The sequence below is a fragment of the Schistocerca gregaria genome, chromosome 8, assembly GCF_023897955.1.
Source record: "Schistocerca gregaria isolate iqSchGreg1 chromosome 8, iqSchGreg1.2, whole genome shotgun sequence".
NCBI lineage: Eukaryota > Metazoa > Arthropoda > Insecta > Orthoptera > Acrididae > Schistocerca > Schistocerca gregaria.
In genome coordinates this window covers 145,538,051-145,554,828 of record NC_064927.1, presented here as the reverse complement: position 1 = coordinate 145,554,828, position 16,778 = coordinate 145,538,051, and the positions used below count along the sequence as shown (strand labels likewise).

The window sequence follows — 16,778 nt, the reverse complement described above, 5'->3', positions numbered from 1 at the left end:
CCAGAGATAGCAGTCATGTGCCCCCCCCCCCCCCCCCCTCTCTCTCTCTCTCTCTCTCTCTCTCTCTCTCTCTCTCTCTCTCTCTCTCTCTCTCTCTCTGTGTGTGTGTGTGTGTGTGTGTGTGTGTGTGTGTGTGTGTGTGTGTTTTCTCTTTTCTGAAGAAGGCTTTGGCCAACACTAAATGTGTAATAGTCTTTCTTTGTGCCTGTCTGCAACTCAATGTGTCATCATTACAGTGAGTAGCAGTCTACCCTTTTCATATTTCATGCATAATTTTGCACAATAAATTGTAATGATGTAGAATGAGTCATTTTACATTCCACTGTAAATTAATTTGTAAATATCACTATATGCTCAACATTTATAAGTAAAAAATAAAAAAAAATTACAGTTAGGAGTAGATTTCCTACCGACCATCTTTTACACATTATAATAATCGAAATACTAAAGAATGAAAGGAGTTGTCAAGAAGAAACTTTTTCTATTTGTTTTGAAATTTTACTTTGGTGTCTGTCAGATAGTTAAATCACTGGGTAACTGACCAAAACTTTTTGTTGCAGCATTGTGCACTGCTTTTATGCCAAGGTCAACCTTAATGTGGAGGAACGTCACGTTTCCTTCTAGTATTGTAATTACATACATTATTGTTCCTTTTTAAATGGAGTGAAATATTTACAATAAATTTTGCAAAGGAATAAATAAACTGTGAAGCAGTACTAAGAATGCTCAACTCCTTAAACAGATGTCTACAGGATGATTGCAGGTGAGCATCACACATTATTGTTACTACATATTTTTGAGCAACAAAGACTTTCTTCCTTAAATATGAGTTACCCCACAACATAATTACATACGAAATTATTGAATGAAAGTATGCAAACCACGTCAACTTACTGATTTGTCTCTCCTCAAGATTTACAATGATTACCAAGTGCAAATGCGGCTGAACTAAGTTGTTTTACAAGTTCCAAAATGTGATTTTTCCAGTTTAAATTCTCCTCAATATGCACACCTAAGAATTTTAAGTTTCCACCCTATTTATTATTTTCTCATCATGTGTTAAAATTATGACTGGTGTAGTACCCCTAAATGCATAGAACTGAATATGCTATGTGTTTTTAAAATTGAGGGGGAAACCATTTGCAGAAAACCACATTGATGCCTTTAAGAACACTGTTAACCATTTCTTCTGTTTCTTTATGTACACTCCTAATGTATGATAGATCCCAAGAAAGTCACTGTATTGCACAAAGAAACGTCCTTGGATATCTTCCAAAAACTTTGGATCGCCGTGGTAACAAACATGATGTCTTCTTAGACAGAATCATCACTGGTGATGAAACATTATCTACCATTATGAGCCACAGAGTAAATGGCGGAGTATGGAATGGAAACACCCAGAATCATGCTGCGAGAAAGTTCAAAACACAACCATCTGCAGGAAAATTGATGTTTACCACTTTTTGGAATGCACTAGGCTCAGTACTGGAACATTATCAGGAGAGTGGCACAACAATGAACAATGCATAGTACACTGAGATCCATACCGACATGCTAAAGCCAGCAATTCTAAGCAAATGCTGAGGACTGCTGTCAAAAGGTGTTGTGTTGTTGCTCGACAATCATCATGCATATACCGCTACCCACACTGCTGAAACACTCTGGAAACTCAAGGTTGAAGTAATGGCTCATCTCCCGTGTAGTCCTCCACTTGCCGCCTTCCAACTACACATTGTTTTGTCCATTCAAATAGGCATTAAGGGGCCCTTGATTCGCCTCTGACCTAGAAGTGAAGGACACAGTGCACGAGTGGCTCACTGCTCAACCAAAAACCTTCTTTTCAGAGGGTATCAGGAAGCTTGTGCAACGGTGCACCAAGTATGTTGAAAAGCAAGTGGAATACATTGAAAAAGATGTGAATATACATGTCCTATTTGTACTGCAATAAAAAGTATTGCTACATCAAGGATAATTTTTGACTTACTCTTGAACATATATGAGGAACAATAGTGGATCCAAGACTGAGCCTTGGGGAACCCCACACAATTTCTCCACATTCAGAATTGAGTTCCTGGACCATATTGGTTGAATTACTAATTACAGCTTTCTGCATTCTTTTAGTTAAGATATCTACTATCCATTGGTTGGCTATATTGTCATCCCACAAACCTTCAAACCTCCCATATAGAAAAATATTGTTATTCAGAGAGTCAAATAGCTTAGATAGGTTGCAGAAAATACCAACTGGCTCCGTTTTATTATTTAATATTTGTAAAATTCTGTGAGTGAACATGTAAGTGGCATTCTCAATAGAGCAGCTCTTCTGAAACCCAAACTATGATTTTCTGAGGAAAATACTGTTGCTAAGATGAGATACTATTCTATAATATATCACCTTCTCAAAAACATTGGAAAATGATGTGAGCACCTAAACAGGTCAGTAAGTAAGGTCGGTAGTCACTGGCATCTCTCTTACCATATTTCTTAAAGAGGGGTTTAACAATGGCATATTTCAGTCTCTCTGGAAAAATGCCTTGGGTTAATGATACATTACATATTTCAGATAAGACCAGGCTTATTTTATGGGAACAAATCTTTGGTACTCTATTGAAATCACCAACAAAATCAGATGAGCTGTTATTCTCAAGAGAATGTATAATTTTCTTAATTTCAGATGGAGAAGACATTCAAATGATTGAACTTTCTGAGTGTTTCTTTTTCATTATAATGCTGTGATTTTTCTCTTGAACTGTCTGTCCCTATAATTCTACTATATTTAACAATATTGTTGATACTCCAACCTGGACTTTCCATCATTATGAACAATAGACAAAAATATCATGATATCCATTTATACTGCACAAAAGAAACACTCATATCACTAGCCTAGATAAAGTACATCGAATTTTTATTAAGTATTAACTAGCACAATTGTCAATTTCAGAAACTAATAAATGATCACACTAAATTACGTGTCTGTTTGCTTCTATTTGGCCCATCTTATCTATCTGAAGACTCTTCACAATAATTCAGCAGAGTTTCTACACAACAAACTCAAAAAATTAATTTTGTAAGCCACTGAGGATCCCCCCACCTCCAATTCATTACTGGATAACAATAGGAGTCACTGTTAAATAAGAAAGGTAATATTCTTACCGTGAATTACACTCATAGATGCCTGTTACAAGTGGTTCATACAGTCGCTTGTAGTAATAGCCCTCGTGGTTGGGTGACTCACTTTCTGGGCCATATTTAACCCCTTCCATTGTCTGTTGCCAACATGCACATTTTTCCTTGTCCTATAAAAAAGCATTATGAAAGAACAATTATTAAAATGGAATGATGAATGAATTTATTAAAGAAAAACAAGGACAACAATTTCTTTATGGACTGGCAGCATAGTGCATCTTTCAAGTAACAGTGTCACTCACATCCTCTCAAACAAGTGATGTGCTAGTAACAACTCAGAGCACAATATTATTTGGCAAGAAGTCAAAGGCTGCCGAGAAAAATAAATGACAACAATTTGTCCCTATTATATTTCATTTAAATGTTTGTATGTAATTTAACATTACAACAAGACAGAACGACTGACCAGTACTTATCTTTAGACGACAAAATGCAATGTGCTCCTGACCCACACATTTAAAAGTAGAAATAATTGTTCTTTGCTTTCTGTTAGTTCCTTTGCCAAAGACAAAAGCGGGATATCTTGGGGTACTTATAATGGAGGGCCACATCATTAGGACCAAAGGTTGAGACGGATCCATATGTGACAACAAGGAAAGAGCAAGATGTATGGAGGTGTGTGTGTGTGTGTGTGTGTGTGTGTGTGTGTGTGTGTGTGTGTGTGTGTGTGTGAGAGAGAGAGAGAGAGAGAGAGAGAGAGAGAGAGAGAGAGAGAGAGAGAGAGAGAGGGAGAGTGGGGGGGGGGTGGGGGGGGGGGGGGGGGGGGAATGAGGGATAAGGTCAAAGAAAGCACTATGCCAGCTTCAGTACATAGATGCCACAGCAAGACATTAAGACAGATTACAAGGAAGAAAATGAAAAGTGAAATGAATAGAATTAAAGGGCTAAGATGCAAGTGGAAAAGGAGACTGAAAAAATGCGGCAGTGAAAAGGGGGGAAGGGGATATGAGGATGATACAGCAATACCACCACTATCACCACCACCACCATTGGTTTTCCAATACAGTTGTAGTATGTGGTTTACAAGTACTCTCCACTTGTTTCTATCCACATACATTGTCCAGTCACATTAATGTGGTCACCTGTCAAAAGCCAGAATAATTTTGCAGTGCAGATCACTGCGAGATTTGCAGGAACAGAGCCTGTGAGGTCTGAAAGGTACGTAGAGCCATGCTAACTCCAGTGCCATGACCAGCTGTGCTCGGTTTTTCTGTTGAGGATCCATGGAAAGAAAAGCCTGATTAAGGTAGTCAAACAGGTTCTCCATTTACTTTAAAGCCAGGGTGTTTTGTAGCCAGGGAGTGTGGTGAGCTCATCCTGGTGCTGTTTAACCCATGCACGTCCAATGCAAGCTGTGTGACACATCGCATTGTCCTGATGGTACATGTAATCATGCAAAGGAAAAACAAACTGCATGAAGTGGTTGAAATGGTCCCCAAGGATAGATGCATAACTGTGTTGGTCCATTTGCCTTCCAGAATGACAAGCTAACATAAGTGAATGCCACAAAAATATTTCCTAGATCATAATGCTCCCTCCTCTGGCCTGAAGCCTTCCGATGATTGTTGCAGGTCCACACATGCCAACGGTCATCTGTTCAACAGAGAATGAAATCTGAAAAGGCCACCTGTCACCACTCAGTGGTCATCAAGTTGCGGTATAGGTGTGGAAACTGCAACATTCACTGCCGATGAACAGCAGCCAGCAAGGGTGTATGAAGCAAGTACATGCTGCAGAGCTTCTTACGCAGCAACGTTTGTGGAGGAGACACTATTAGTAGCCCCTTTTTCATATGGGCAGTCAGCTGCTTAACAGCTGTATGTCTATTCACCCATACACCTTTCCACAGCTATTGTTCATCCCATCAGCTATGGCCCATGGTGGACCAGAGTTGCCTTGGCACTGGTTTTGGATTTTCACATTTTGCCATGTAGGGTATACTTTAACCACGGCAACATGCAAACTGTTTGCAAACTTAGCTATTTTGCAAATACTTTCATCCTTGGCCAGACGACTAATCATGCTCTTTTGAACATCAGAGAAATCACTCCATTTCCACATTGACAATGACTGCTATGTTTTCCGTGCCCCCCTGACACGCTGTACGCACCCTCCATTGATGTTGTTGCAACCTGCTGGCTGTGAGTGGTTACTGCATGTTGACATTGGATTGAACATAGGCGGTGGTCACATTAATGTGACTGGACCACACACTACTATTCTCTCATACTGTTTTAAGAACATATACATTCCAGCTTCTTTCCCTGTTTTTTTTCCCCACTTCTGAGTCTATCTTCCCTTGTTTTCTAGACTATAGTTCCTAAGAACTTCATTTCTGCAGTTTGTAATTTGTTTGTCAAACTGTTTGGTTGTTGTGCAGATTTCTGAGCCATAAGTTATTTTGGGAATTAAGTAAGACTGAAGGAGACAGTGTTTTGATCTTAGGGGGACTTGCTCATTCCAGAGTAAATTCCAAATCTGATGATACAAGTGAGCTGATTTTTGAGTTCAGTTACTGATCTTATGCTGTATACTGTTAGTGCCTGAAATGATGCACCCAAGATATTTATACTTGTCTGGTGTTTCCAGCTGTGTATATCCCATCCTTATTTTTCCTTTCTTTTTCTGCTTGTGGATTGATATTCAACCAGTTTTTTATTTATTTACTGTTAATTCATGTGTCTGGGATGGTAATTGCAAGTGGCCAACTTCTCCTCTGCTTCTTGCTCTGTATTACCCCCGAATCATTTGTAAATGCAAATGTGTTGGTGTCCTGCTTCATTCCTCTCATGATTTCATCCATGACAGTGATAAATAAATGGGGGAAGGGCACCATCTTGTTGAACTCTTCTAATTATTTGGAACCATTCAGAATTAAGATTTCCTATCGGTATGCAACTGCAGCAGCATTCATATAAAACATTTTAACTTCCTGAATTAGACCTGTGGATACATTTATCTTTCTTAGGCTCTCCCATATCGTCTTTCTTCGGATAATATCAAATATTTTTCCAAAAACTAAAAATTAAAGTTGTAGGTCCCTTCCCTTTTCCCAGTGTTTCTCTAGCTGCATTCTAAGTGCAAATATGCAATATATAATTGCACAGCGTTCTCTGAACCCATACAGCTGTTCCTGTAGTTGTGCATCTACTATTTTCCTTAGCCTATTCTCAAGTATTTTGTCCAATATTTTACATACTATGAGACACTTGGGTATTTCCTTTATAACTATTATATTTCTTTCATGACTTGAGTGTATCTTTCATCACTTAGGTGCAGGTGTTGACAGAGGTTAAGTCAAAACAGAAGGGACAGATAACATTTCCCTTGAATTTCTAAAATCACTGTGGGAAATTTCAAATGGATGTTTAACTGAGTCAATGTGCAAGATTGTCATGCAGGAGAGACACCACTGGGCTTTCAGAAAAACACCATCCACACAATCCTAATGACCTCAAGTATAGATTAATCCGAGAAGCATCACACAATTAGCTTGACAACTCATGTATGCAGAAAAATAGAAAAGAAAATTGAGCATCTGTAAGATGAAGATCAGTTTGGCTTTAGGAAAGATACAGCCATCAGCAAGGTACTTCCGCACTATTCTCCATTAGGGAAGCAAAACTAGAGATAGACTAAGTTATTTTTACAGATCCTGTTAATCAAAGAAGCATTTGACAATACAAAGTATATTAAAATGATTTTATGTTACTCAGGACCAGGTATGAGCTATAGGGAAAGAAATATCGAAAGTAAAGAGCTGAGATTAAAAAGAATGTAAGGTAGCGATGCAGCGTCTTCTATATCACTCGGTTTGGGCCCAAAGAAGCAATGGCGGAAATAAATGAAGGTTCATAAGTGGAATTAAAATTCAGTAGAGTGGAACTTTGCAGAGTGAGCATAATTTGTTCTGGGCTCTTACTTGTAGTGCTAAACACTCTTTAAGTGAAACAATTTATTCCATATAAATCAATGTAAGATACAATAATGCAGAAAGAGTACTAAAAATTTCTCTCATTCCTTCCATTTATTAAAAAAAATTATACATACATTATTATGTTCTTTATCACTCATGCTACATAACTAATTCTTTTCTATTAAAATGTTATCTATTGTTATTCGTTTCTGCCGACACTTCAACAATTGGCAAATTTATGACACAGCATTACTGCCAAATAAATTTGTAGCAAGTGTAGCCACTGCTTTATTGGGGTGATGATTTTCAATGTAAGATGCAACCTATTCCCATGCTCACAGCATTTCTCTTATTGCGCCAGAAGATTGTTGCTTTGCTGTTATCGCCTCCTCCTCCTATGTAGAACTCCTTTACACAACTTCCAGCTGAGAAACACACTGCAACTCCAAAAGCTCTTCAGTTGCCATTCATTGGCTGTGACTTTCCACAAGGCCATCGATGTCATTGTTATACACTTCTAGCCCCATCTCTTGGCCAAAGACACAATCTTGTTGACTACAGGCTCCACAGGTACTGATTCAAATGCCTCAGTCACATTCAACATTGCACTCAAACCAATGCTTCTTCCAAGCAGAAGTGAGAATTCTCTTGGTAACCCCTTCCCAAACCTTTTTGAGCACCCTGATGCGGGCAACGATGTTGAAGTGATATTTCCAATGAGAGTGAGATTAGTAGTTTCAGTCAATTCAAGGAAATGCTCAAAGAGTGTTTTAGCATAGAGCTTCTTAAAGTCAGAAATAATTTGCTGGTCCATACGCTGGAGAAACAGTGTGGTGCTGGGAGGTAGAAATTGGATCTTTACGAACTGAAATTCTTCAACGAGGAGGTCTTTTAGGCCTGGAAAATGGGGAGGAGCATTGTCCATAACAAGCAAGACATGGAGGGGCAGACTCATCTCAAGCAAATATTTTTCACCCAAAGGTCCAAACACTTTAGTTGATCCAATCACAATAAAGAGCACGTGTCACCCAAGCTTTGTTGTTGGACCTCCACATCGCATTTACCCCGCTTTTCTGAACTTCACACTTCTTGAAAGCTCATGGAGTTTCTGAAAGGTAAACAAGCAGAAGTTTAATTTTCGAATTGCTGCATGCATTGGCTTGTAATTGCGCAATGCATTCTCCCCAGCAGTTATAAAGGTATGCTTCAGCATCTTTTTCCAGAACAGACTCGACTCGTTACAATTAAAAACCTGTTGCGACCGATAACCCTGAGACTCTACCAGCATAATGAAGTTGCTCATTAAGTTCTCTGCAGCCTCTGTGTTGGAGCTGGCTGCTTCACTGTGCTTCACAATGCTGTGGATGCTGATTCTTTTCTTAAACTTCTCAAACTACTCACTGTTTCCTTTAAACACTTCTTTGGCAGTCGATGATCCTGGTGTCATCTTAACGAGGTTGGTGAAAATCATTCTTGTCTTCTCAAAAATGGTGTTCTCATTAATAAAATCAGCTTGCCACTGCTTTCCATTTATCCACATAAGGAGCAATCTTTCAACATCATCCAGAATACAAAACTGTTGTTTATATATTCTTGTACCTTTGAAGCATATATCTCCTTAAACTTGTCATTGTTCTTCAGGATAGTGCAAATAGTTGATGTAGACCGATTGCATGTGCATGCTAAATCAGCAACACTCACACCACATTCATAATTTTCAACGATTTTACATTTCATTTCTAAGATCATTTTCCTTCTCTTGGTTGTCTTCTTGCAGCTTTAGCTTTGAGGACATTTCTACGAAGGTCATTAAAATTTGCACACAAAGAAACACTATGTGACTACAAGTTAAGAAAAATGTGTGATCACAAGCTGCACTACGAAGACAGCAGAAAGAGCATTAAACCGAGACTGCAGTATGTATTGAAGGCATTGTTCATATGCTGCTGCCGACAATGAATGGTGTTCATATTGTTGAACATTTCTCCCAGCACGTGCGTACGGCTGGTAATGTCACACTAAATCGTGGTCATTCGTTATGCGAAACATCACTCTTCAAACAAGTCCTTTATTACAATTTGTTTTGCTCATTGCATGAATTGTGCATTATGGGAGATGCTCATTAAATGAGGTTCCACTGTATAAAATTACATCAATCGTAGGATTTGATCTTTCTTTTCATTGGTAGAATTTCATTATTTACTCTATTATTTTTTGTCCTTAATTTTTCTTCTCTTTCCATTTTTATTTTTTACTTGTATCTTGTTATGCTCTGTTGTAACTACACTGTTCATTTCACTTCTAATTATTCATCCTCTTAAATCATCATTACTTCCTACTCTGTCCCGCTATCCTCTCTGAGCTGAAGGTGGCACAATATTTCCCAATGAGCTATCTTTGACCTCCTTCTCTATCTTATGCTTCCACCTTTAACTTTGTCTAGCATTGTCCTCACAACAAATGGGTCCCTCTCTGGCCCGCCTTTCCAATCTTCCCAAACCTGTCCAACTTCCCTACACATGAAACGAACTAACAGTTCCAAAAACTAGATCTTATTTCTACTTTTAGACATGCCTACTGGCAGTAATAGATGTCCGTTTCTTATACAGATCAATCATTACATCTTCTTCAAATTTTAAAGTTCTGTCCAGTGAATTTCCCTTTTTGTAACGCTGCATGCGCTGTTCATAAAATGATACTATTCTTCATTATGGTATAGGACTGCCATATCTATGGATACCACGTGTCAGATGTTATTTCAAAGACATTTTACAAGTTTCAAATAGTGTCACGTGATATCCTGTCCTGTGGAATATCCAACAATTACCTGAGCTCCTTCGGAATTTCTTTGAGAGGGTATATACATGTACATGATTACTCTACAAATTAAAATAATCAATTCTTGATAATATAATGTAATTGAATACATAAAAAATTCTACACGCCAAGCAGCAGCTGAAGAAAATACATATAAAGGTTAAAGAAAGGTGCAAACTTTTGGAGCCAGTGGCTTCTTCTGCTGGCAGGAGGGTTGGAGGGGAAGAAAGAGGAATAATGCAAAAGGACTGGTTAGGTTTAGGAAATGGGGAGTATTTGGGAAAGTTGTCCACAACTGTGAGTCAGGGTAGTCTTACAAGATGGGATGAGAAGGAAATACTGATTGTTGGTAACTACAATGGATGAGATCTGAAAATCTGAGAGCTTAAAGGTGGAAGATAGGTTCACAAGCAAGAGATATATCTGACAAAACATTGTGCATCATATGCTGTAGTGGACGGGGGGAGGGGGGGGGGGGGGTTGTACAGTTAGAAGGGGGGAGTGGAGGGAGTGAAGAAAAGAATAGTTACTGAGAAGGAATGGCAATATTGAAGAAATGAAATAAAATTACTAATGTAAATTAAGGCCAGGTGAGTGGCAAGAACTAAACACATGTTTCCACACACATTCCCAACTGCAGAGCTCTGAAAAAAGTGGTATCTGGGGGACGAATCCAGATGGCACATGTAGTGAAACACACATCAGGGTCACAACTGTCATATTCTAAAGCATGTGTGTTCCCAATATACACCCTCTGTCACTGTCCATTCATTCTGCCTGTAACTTGGTGGTAACCCTACCCCCTACCAAAATCAAAAAAAAAAATAACAATTTTGTAGAGACAGTTGCAAATATGACATCGTTTGAATTTATGAATGAATTTATCGATTTTTACAGAATCCAACCTGATGCCAATAGGAAACTTGCTGAAAACTACTGCTTTTGAAAAAAGCATTGTGTTTATCATCAACCTTTTGAGAACAAAGATAAAACTTCTCAGCCTAGCACAGGGAGATGTTGATTTCAATAACTTTTTTTGTTCTCTTCTCAACTGTTACTTGATCTGCAATATAGTTTTGCTTACACAGCATTTAGAGGTAGCTGTGTGCATTTCATTCAAGAAGATAACTGGAATTCCAAAATGCTGAATATTCTTTGTTTTTAGACTGTTAATTCCCAACCAATGAATTCAAAGTCAGTATGTATTTGTAAGGAATCTGCTAATTTATTCTGAACATCTGAGAATTCAGTAGCTCAATTCAAATACAGCCACACTTCTCTTGAAGATGATACTCTTCAATGTTGTCCCAAAACTCCAACCATGTGTGTAAGTATCAACAAGGTGCAATATGGTATTGGATGATCAAGGATAAACACTATGTCAACTACCTGGAACATCATAAAAGGTATCTGTACATTTTTCGTGAAGAATTCATTACAAGAAACCTTTAAGAAATCAAATAATGGAAAATTTGGGGTGAAATAATAACAACGAAATAGGGCAGATTGCTACTCTCGACATAGAGGTAGAACTGAGTGGCAAACACACACATTTAAAGTACATTTCAAGGTAGACTAAGCTAATGAACAAAGAGTCCTTCCTCAGACATAGAAAACAACAACAACAATACAAGTGCACGCGCGCGTGCACGCACACACACGCAAATATTCAAACGTGCGCAAATCAAACTCACATGACCATTGCCATCTCTGTGTGCTGAGACCGGAATACAATTAGAAATGATCTTGTCCAGTGTGGATAGTGGGGGTACAGAAGAGGGATGGCAAGGGGGAGGGATATCAGGATAACTGCAGCACTAGTAGCCTGAACTTGGTGGAGGGACTGGGGGGCGGGGGAGGGGAAGGATTGTAGGAGGGGTTAGCAGGCAGTGTGAGACAAAAGTGGGAGCAGCAGAGGGGACAGAGACAAGTGGGGACAGGGACTGGCGAAGATTGTGCTCAAAGGATTATGGGACCAAAGAATATATTATAGGCAGAGTTCCCATCTGGACAATTCAGAAAAGCTGTGCAGCAGTCATTCAAGTCAAGCACACTCCCACAGGCAGCACTACTTATTCTTCACTCATCCCTACCCTGCTATCCCGGCCACTCCCTGCCTCACACCATACTTGCACTCCCACTACCCATCCCAGCTGAGATCGCTGCTCACCACTTTTGGGCCTCAGTGCCTGGAGTATGTGTGTGGCTTTTTATGTCGAGGAAAGAATGTCTGATAGCTTACTCTACTTTTGAATGGCTTTTTACAAGCTTTAAAAATTGTATGGTATTTAAATTTCACCACAGTGCTAGAACAGTTAAAATAAAAATAATAGCTGGCAGATACCACTACAGTGTTATGGAGCATCAGGATGAAAATTCATTTGAGACACCCAAATTATAACAGAAGAAAACATGAGGGAATATTAGTATAAAGGATTAAAATACCCCTCCTATTCACTAGATTTAGCATCCACTGATTTCAACATGAGAAACTTGTGGCTTGAAATCATTTTGTGATACAATAGTTGTAGATGAGTAATTTGCAGACCTTTCAGAATTGCACATCAAAGACAGAATCTACACATTGGAAAAATACCAGACAAGTGTGATGCCGTAAGATAGGACTCCAAAATATAGTTCTGCTTATTAAAATTTTATTCATAAATATATGTTACTGGAGGTAGTGGAAGAACTAATTCAATAAAGCACTGTACTACATTATATTGTGTTAAATAGTGGTATCTGTGGCCAAAATATAATGAGCATCTTTCGAATGGTGATCACTGTTACAATGATTCAAAAGTACTGCCTTTCACATTAGCTATCTTTTGCCCACGATAAAATAATTTGAGAAGAAATAAATTCAGCTAAAACTGTGCTTGGAACAAGAAGAAATATATCTGTCATTCACAGGCAGACATTTAACAAGGGAGTCAATGATCACATCCCATGAGCCAATAACTTGCTATACATTTCTTTCATTACTTTCCAAATTCCACAAAGGCTCTCCTGTGAAAATGTGGGGCAACATATTATCATGGAGAATTAAGAATTAGCTATAACTTTGACACAAAATCTTCTTTACTATTTGTAAAATACATGTGGTCTGGTTCAGTGTGAGAGGCTACCAGCAAGTTGAAGTTTTCACTCAGCCCTTGAGGCGTGTATATAGGACTTGAATGGCAGAGTCCTGCGTGTAAGAGAGAGGTATTTGGGGTTTAGTCCCAACTTGCTCACAATTTCAACTTGTGACATTCACACAGGATACACTCTGTAAAAAGTAAAATAATTCCATCTTGAGATTAAGTTCACAACAACTTACAGGGAGAGCAGTTGTTCGTGGAAATATTCAATAAAATTATTACTGCAGCTGGAAATTCATATTTAAACAAAACTCTATACACTATTCAATTACTCAGAAATGTATATCTTTAATTGTAAATTATGAAAATCTAACATACAAGAATACATAAATTCAGTTTAAAATATTGTATATAAGAAGCAGGACAGTTTTAGACCAGTCTGCAGTGAGTTTTGAAAGAAGCTAAGTCTATGTCTGCTAATAAGAGGAAATGTACTGCATTGCAAGTCGGGGAAATGTAACGTGTTTTATCCAAAGTTCCATGTCTGGGAGTTTGCCCAATGATTCAGTGATTGTTTTTCATGATCGACTGAGAACTCAAAATTATTTTCATTGAATGTATAAACCTTCCAATAATGGCCAGTGCGCACTGTAACAGTTATCATCAAGTCAGGCTATAGACAATATTTTTTCCAAATGAAATTTACTGCACACATTGTGTTTGTACTGATATGATTATTTGATCTGAAGGACAGTGTGTTATATGTTTCCTTGCCAAAGATGAATACTTGTGTTTAATTGCATTATGGTTAGGGTACTCCACTCAAACAATATTGCATTGATTTATTGTTCTATCAGTTCTTGGTACAATATTTTATAGACTGTGAATGAAACAAAACAACAGTGGTGTAATATTCTACAATATTTATTATTTGTTTCGTAAACTGGTTTTTGTCTGTTATGGCAGCACCAGGTACAAAGATAAGTAGTACAGTGAAATTTTATGGGATCAAAGATATTAAACTAGGCATCTACAGAGTATCTCCATTTCCAGAGATGAAAAATGTTAATATCAGAATTAGGAATAAAACAAGAATGGTTATTTCAGTGTAAATGTGATGTCAGATTATTTAACTAACATAAAATATGTGTCACTTTAACTAATGAACTATAGACAAATTACAACAATTGTTCACAGAAGAAAGTAACTCAACAATTAACTTTGGTGACATATTCCAAAGATGTGGCTGAACAAAATAATCTGTCTTTAACAACTTCTGAATTACAAACAGGTAACATACAATAATGATGTTAAGCAGGTGAGTGAAACAGTTGTGATTACACTAAGTACACTTTTTTAAAACAGTGAGAGAAATTATAGTAACTGAAATAATGAAAATGAGACATGTGGGTAAGACAGATAATTTACAGCATGACCTGAATGGAATTATGAGTCGTATCTGCAGTTAGAAGTGGTGAGGAAGGGAACTGTGTCTGGTCATTCAGTATTAAGCTTGGACTCTTGGACATATGTTTATTAATTTCCATTATTTCAAGATAGTCTGCCCCTAGTTGCTGTGTAGTCAGTGCAACAGAATGTCATGTCTAACAGCCCGGGTTCGATTCCCAGATGGGTCGGAGATTTTCTCCACTCAGGGACTGGGTGTTGTGTTGTCCTTAGCATCATCATTTCATCCTCATCAACACGTAAGTCGCCCAAGCGGCATCAACTCGAAAGACTTGCACCAGGCGAACAGTCTACCCTACAGGAGGCCCTAGCCACACGGCATTACCATTTTATTTATTTCAAGATAGTTCATGTTCATTCCTTTGCAGATGTGATGCAATGCTCCAGGTTTCATCTTGTAACTATGGTCTTCTTTAAGAAGGTGGTCTGCAAAGAAGAATCTCCTTTTAAGTTTCCAACTTCCATGGGGTTCCTTCAAGTGGGAACATATTGCTCTGCCAGATAGACCTACGTATAACTTATAACAATTACAAGTAATTTTATACATTCCATTCTTTTCACAAGCTGGAATGCTGTGTTTATCATCGGACAAAAAGTGTCCAACAGGGTTGTGCACATAAAAGGATGCTTTTACATTCCTGTATTTATGATTTCTGGCTACATCCAGTGAGACTTTTCCTAATTTGTGCACCATTAATTGTGTTCTTGTAGTGGATCAAGAATATGGTAAAGAAGAGAGTACATCTGTTGTTCCAAAAAAATGTTTTCAAATGTGTGTGAAATATTATGGGAATTAACTGCTAAGGTCATGAGTCCCTAAGCTTACACACTACTTAACCTAAAGTATCCTAAGGACAAACACACACCCATGCCCGAGGGAGGACTCGAACCTCCGCCGGGACCAGCCGTACATCTGTTGTTTCTGGTTTTGTGCATTATGGAGTTGACTAAGCTAGGAGGATAGCCACGTTTGATACTGTTAAGTTTGAATTTGTTTAATTCCATTTGGAAGTTGTCTTCACTCACAGGAATGGATGTTAGATGATGAATCATTGAATGTTTATGGGTCACTGGGGGTTGAGAATTGGCCAGCATTAGCATATATGTGGTGGTAAGTTTACTATAAAACTTGAACACACCACTAGGGTCACCGTTGTGTGTGGTTAGATCCATGTAATTTACACAATTACCCCAAACTCCATTGTAAGTTTTATACTGTTTTGTTTCGGATTTAGCTGCTTGAGGAATTTTAGAAGTTGTAGGGTGGTAGCTGTCCATAAGCACAACACAGTATCTATCTACACAAACCAGTATCCAACCTTGGAAGAGAGTGGATTATTTTCCAAGAACTGTGTTTCAAAATTGTCCATGAAAGCTTCAGTAAGGACTGGACTGAGGGGAGAACCCATAGCTAGACCATCCAACTACACTACTGACCATTAAAATTGCTACACCACGAAGATGACGTGTTAAAGAAGCGAAATTTAACCAACAGGAAGCAGATGCAGTGATATGCAAATGAGTAGCTTTTCAGAGCATTCACACAAGGTTGGCGCCGGAGACAACACCTACAACTTGCTGACATGAGGAAAGTTTCCAACCGATTTCTCATACACAAACAGCAGTTGACCGGCATTGTCTGGGGAAACGTTGTTGTGATGCCTTGTCTAAGGAGGGGAAATGCGTGCCATCATGTTTCCGACTTTGACAAAGGTCGGATTGTAGCGTATTGCGATTGCGGTTTATTGTATCGTGACACTGAATATGGAATTGGTGGGTTCAGGAGGGTAATACGGAACGCCGTGCTGGATCCCAACGGCTTCGTATCACTAGCAGTCGAGATGACAGGCATCTTATCCGCATGGTTGTAATGGATCGTGCAGCCACGTCTCAATCCCTCAGTCAACAGATGAGGACATTTGCAAGACAACAACCATCTGCACGAACAGTTCGATGATATTTGCAGCAACATGGTCTATCAGCTTGGAGACCATGGCTGCCGTTACCTTTGACGCTCCATCACAGACAGGAGCGCCTGCCATGATTTACTCAACAATGAACCTGGGTTAACGAATGGCAAAACGTCATTTTTTTTATTTTTATTTTTTTTTTATTTTATATGAATCCAGGTTCTGTTTACAGCATCATGATGGTCACATCCGTTTTAGGCGACATTGTTGTGAACACACATTGGAAGAGTGTATTCGTCATCAGCATACTAACGTATCACCTGGCGTGATGGTATGGGATGCCATTGGTTATGCCTCTCGGTCACCTCTTGTTCGCATTGACGACACTTTCAACAG

The 16,778-nt window shown here is 38.6% G+C and overlaps 1 protein-coding gene across 3 annotated transcripts in view; it reads right to left on the bottom strand.

Moving 5' to 3' along the window:
* Positions 1–16,778, bottom strand: part of LOC126284229 (uncharacterized) — a 333,906-nt gene that overhangs the window by 49,831 nt on the left and 267,297 nt on the right. For all 3 annotated transcript variants that reach the window (XM_049983005.1, XM_049983007.1, XM_049983006.1), the window contains one exon: positions 3,157–3,299. In XM_049983005.1, the coding sequence (XP_049838962.1) occupies positions 3,157–3,299 (143 nt within the window). The remainder of the gene's footprint in view (positions 1–3,156; positions 3,300–16,778) is intronic.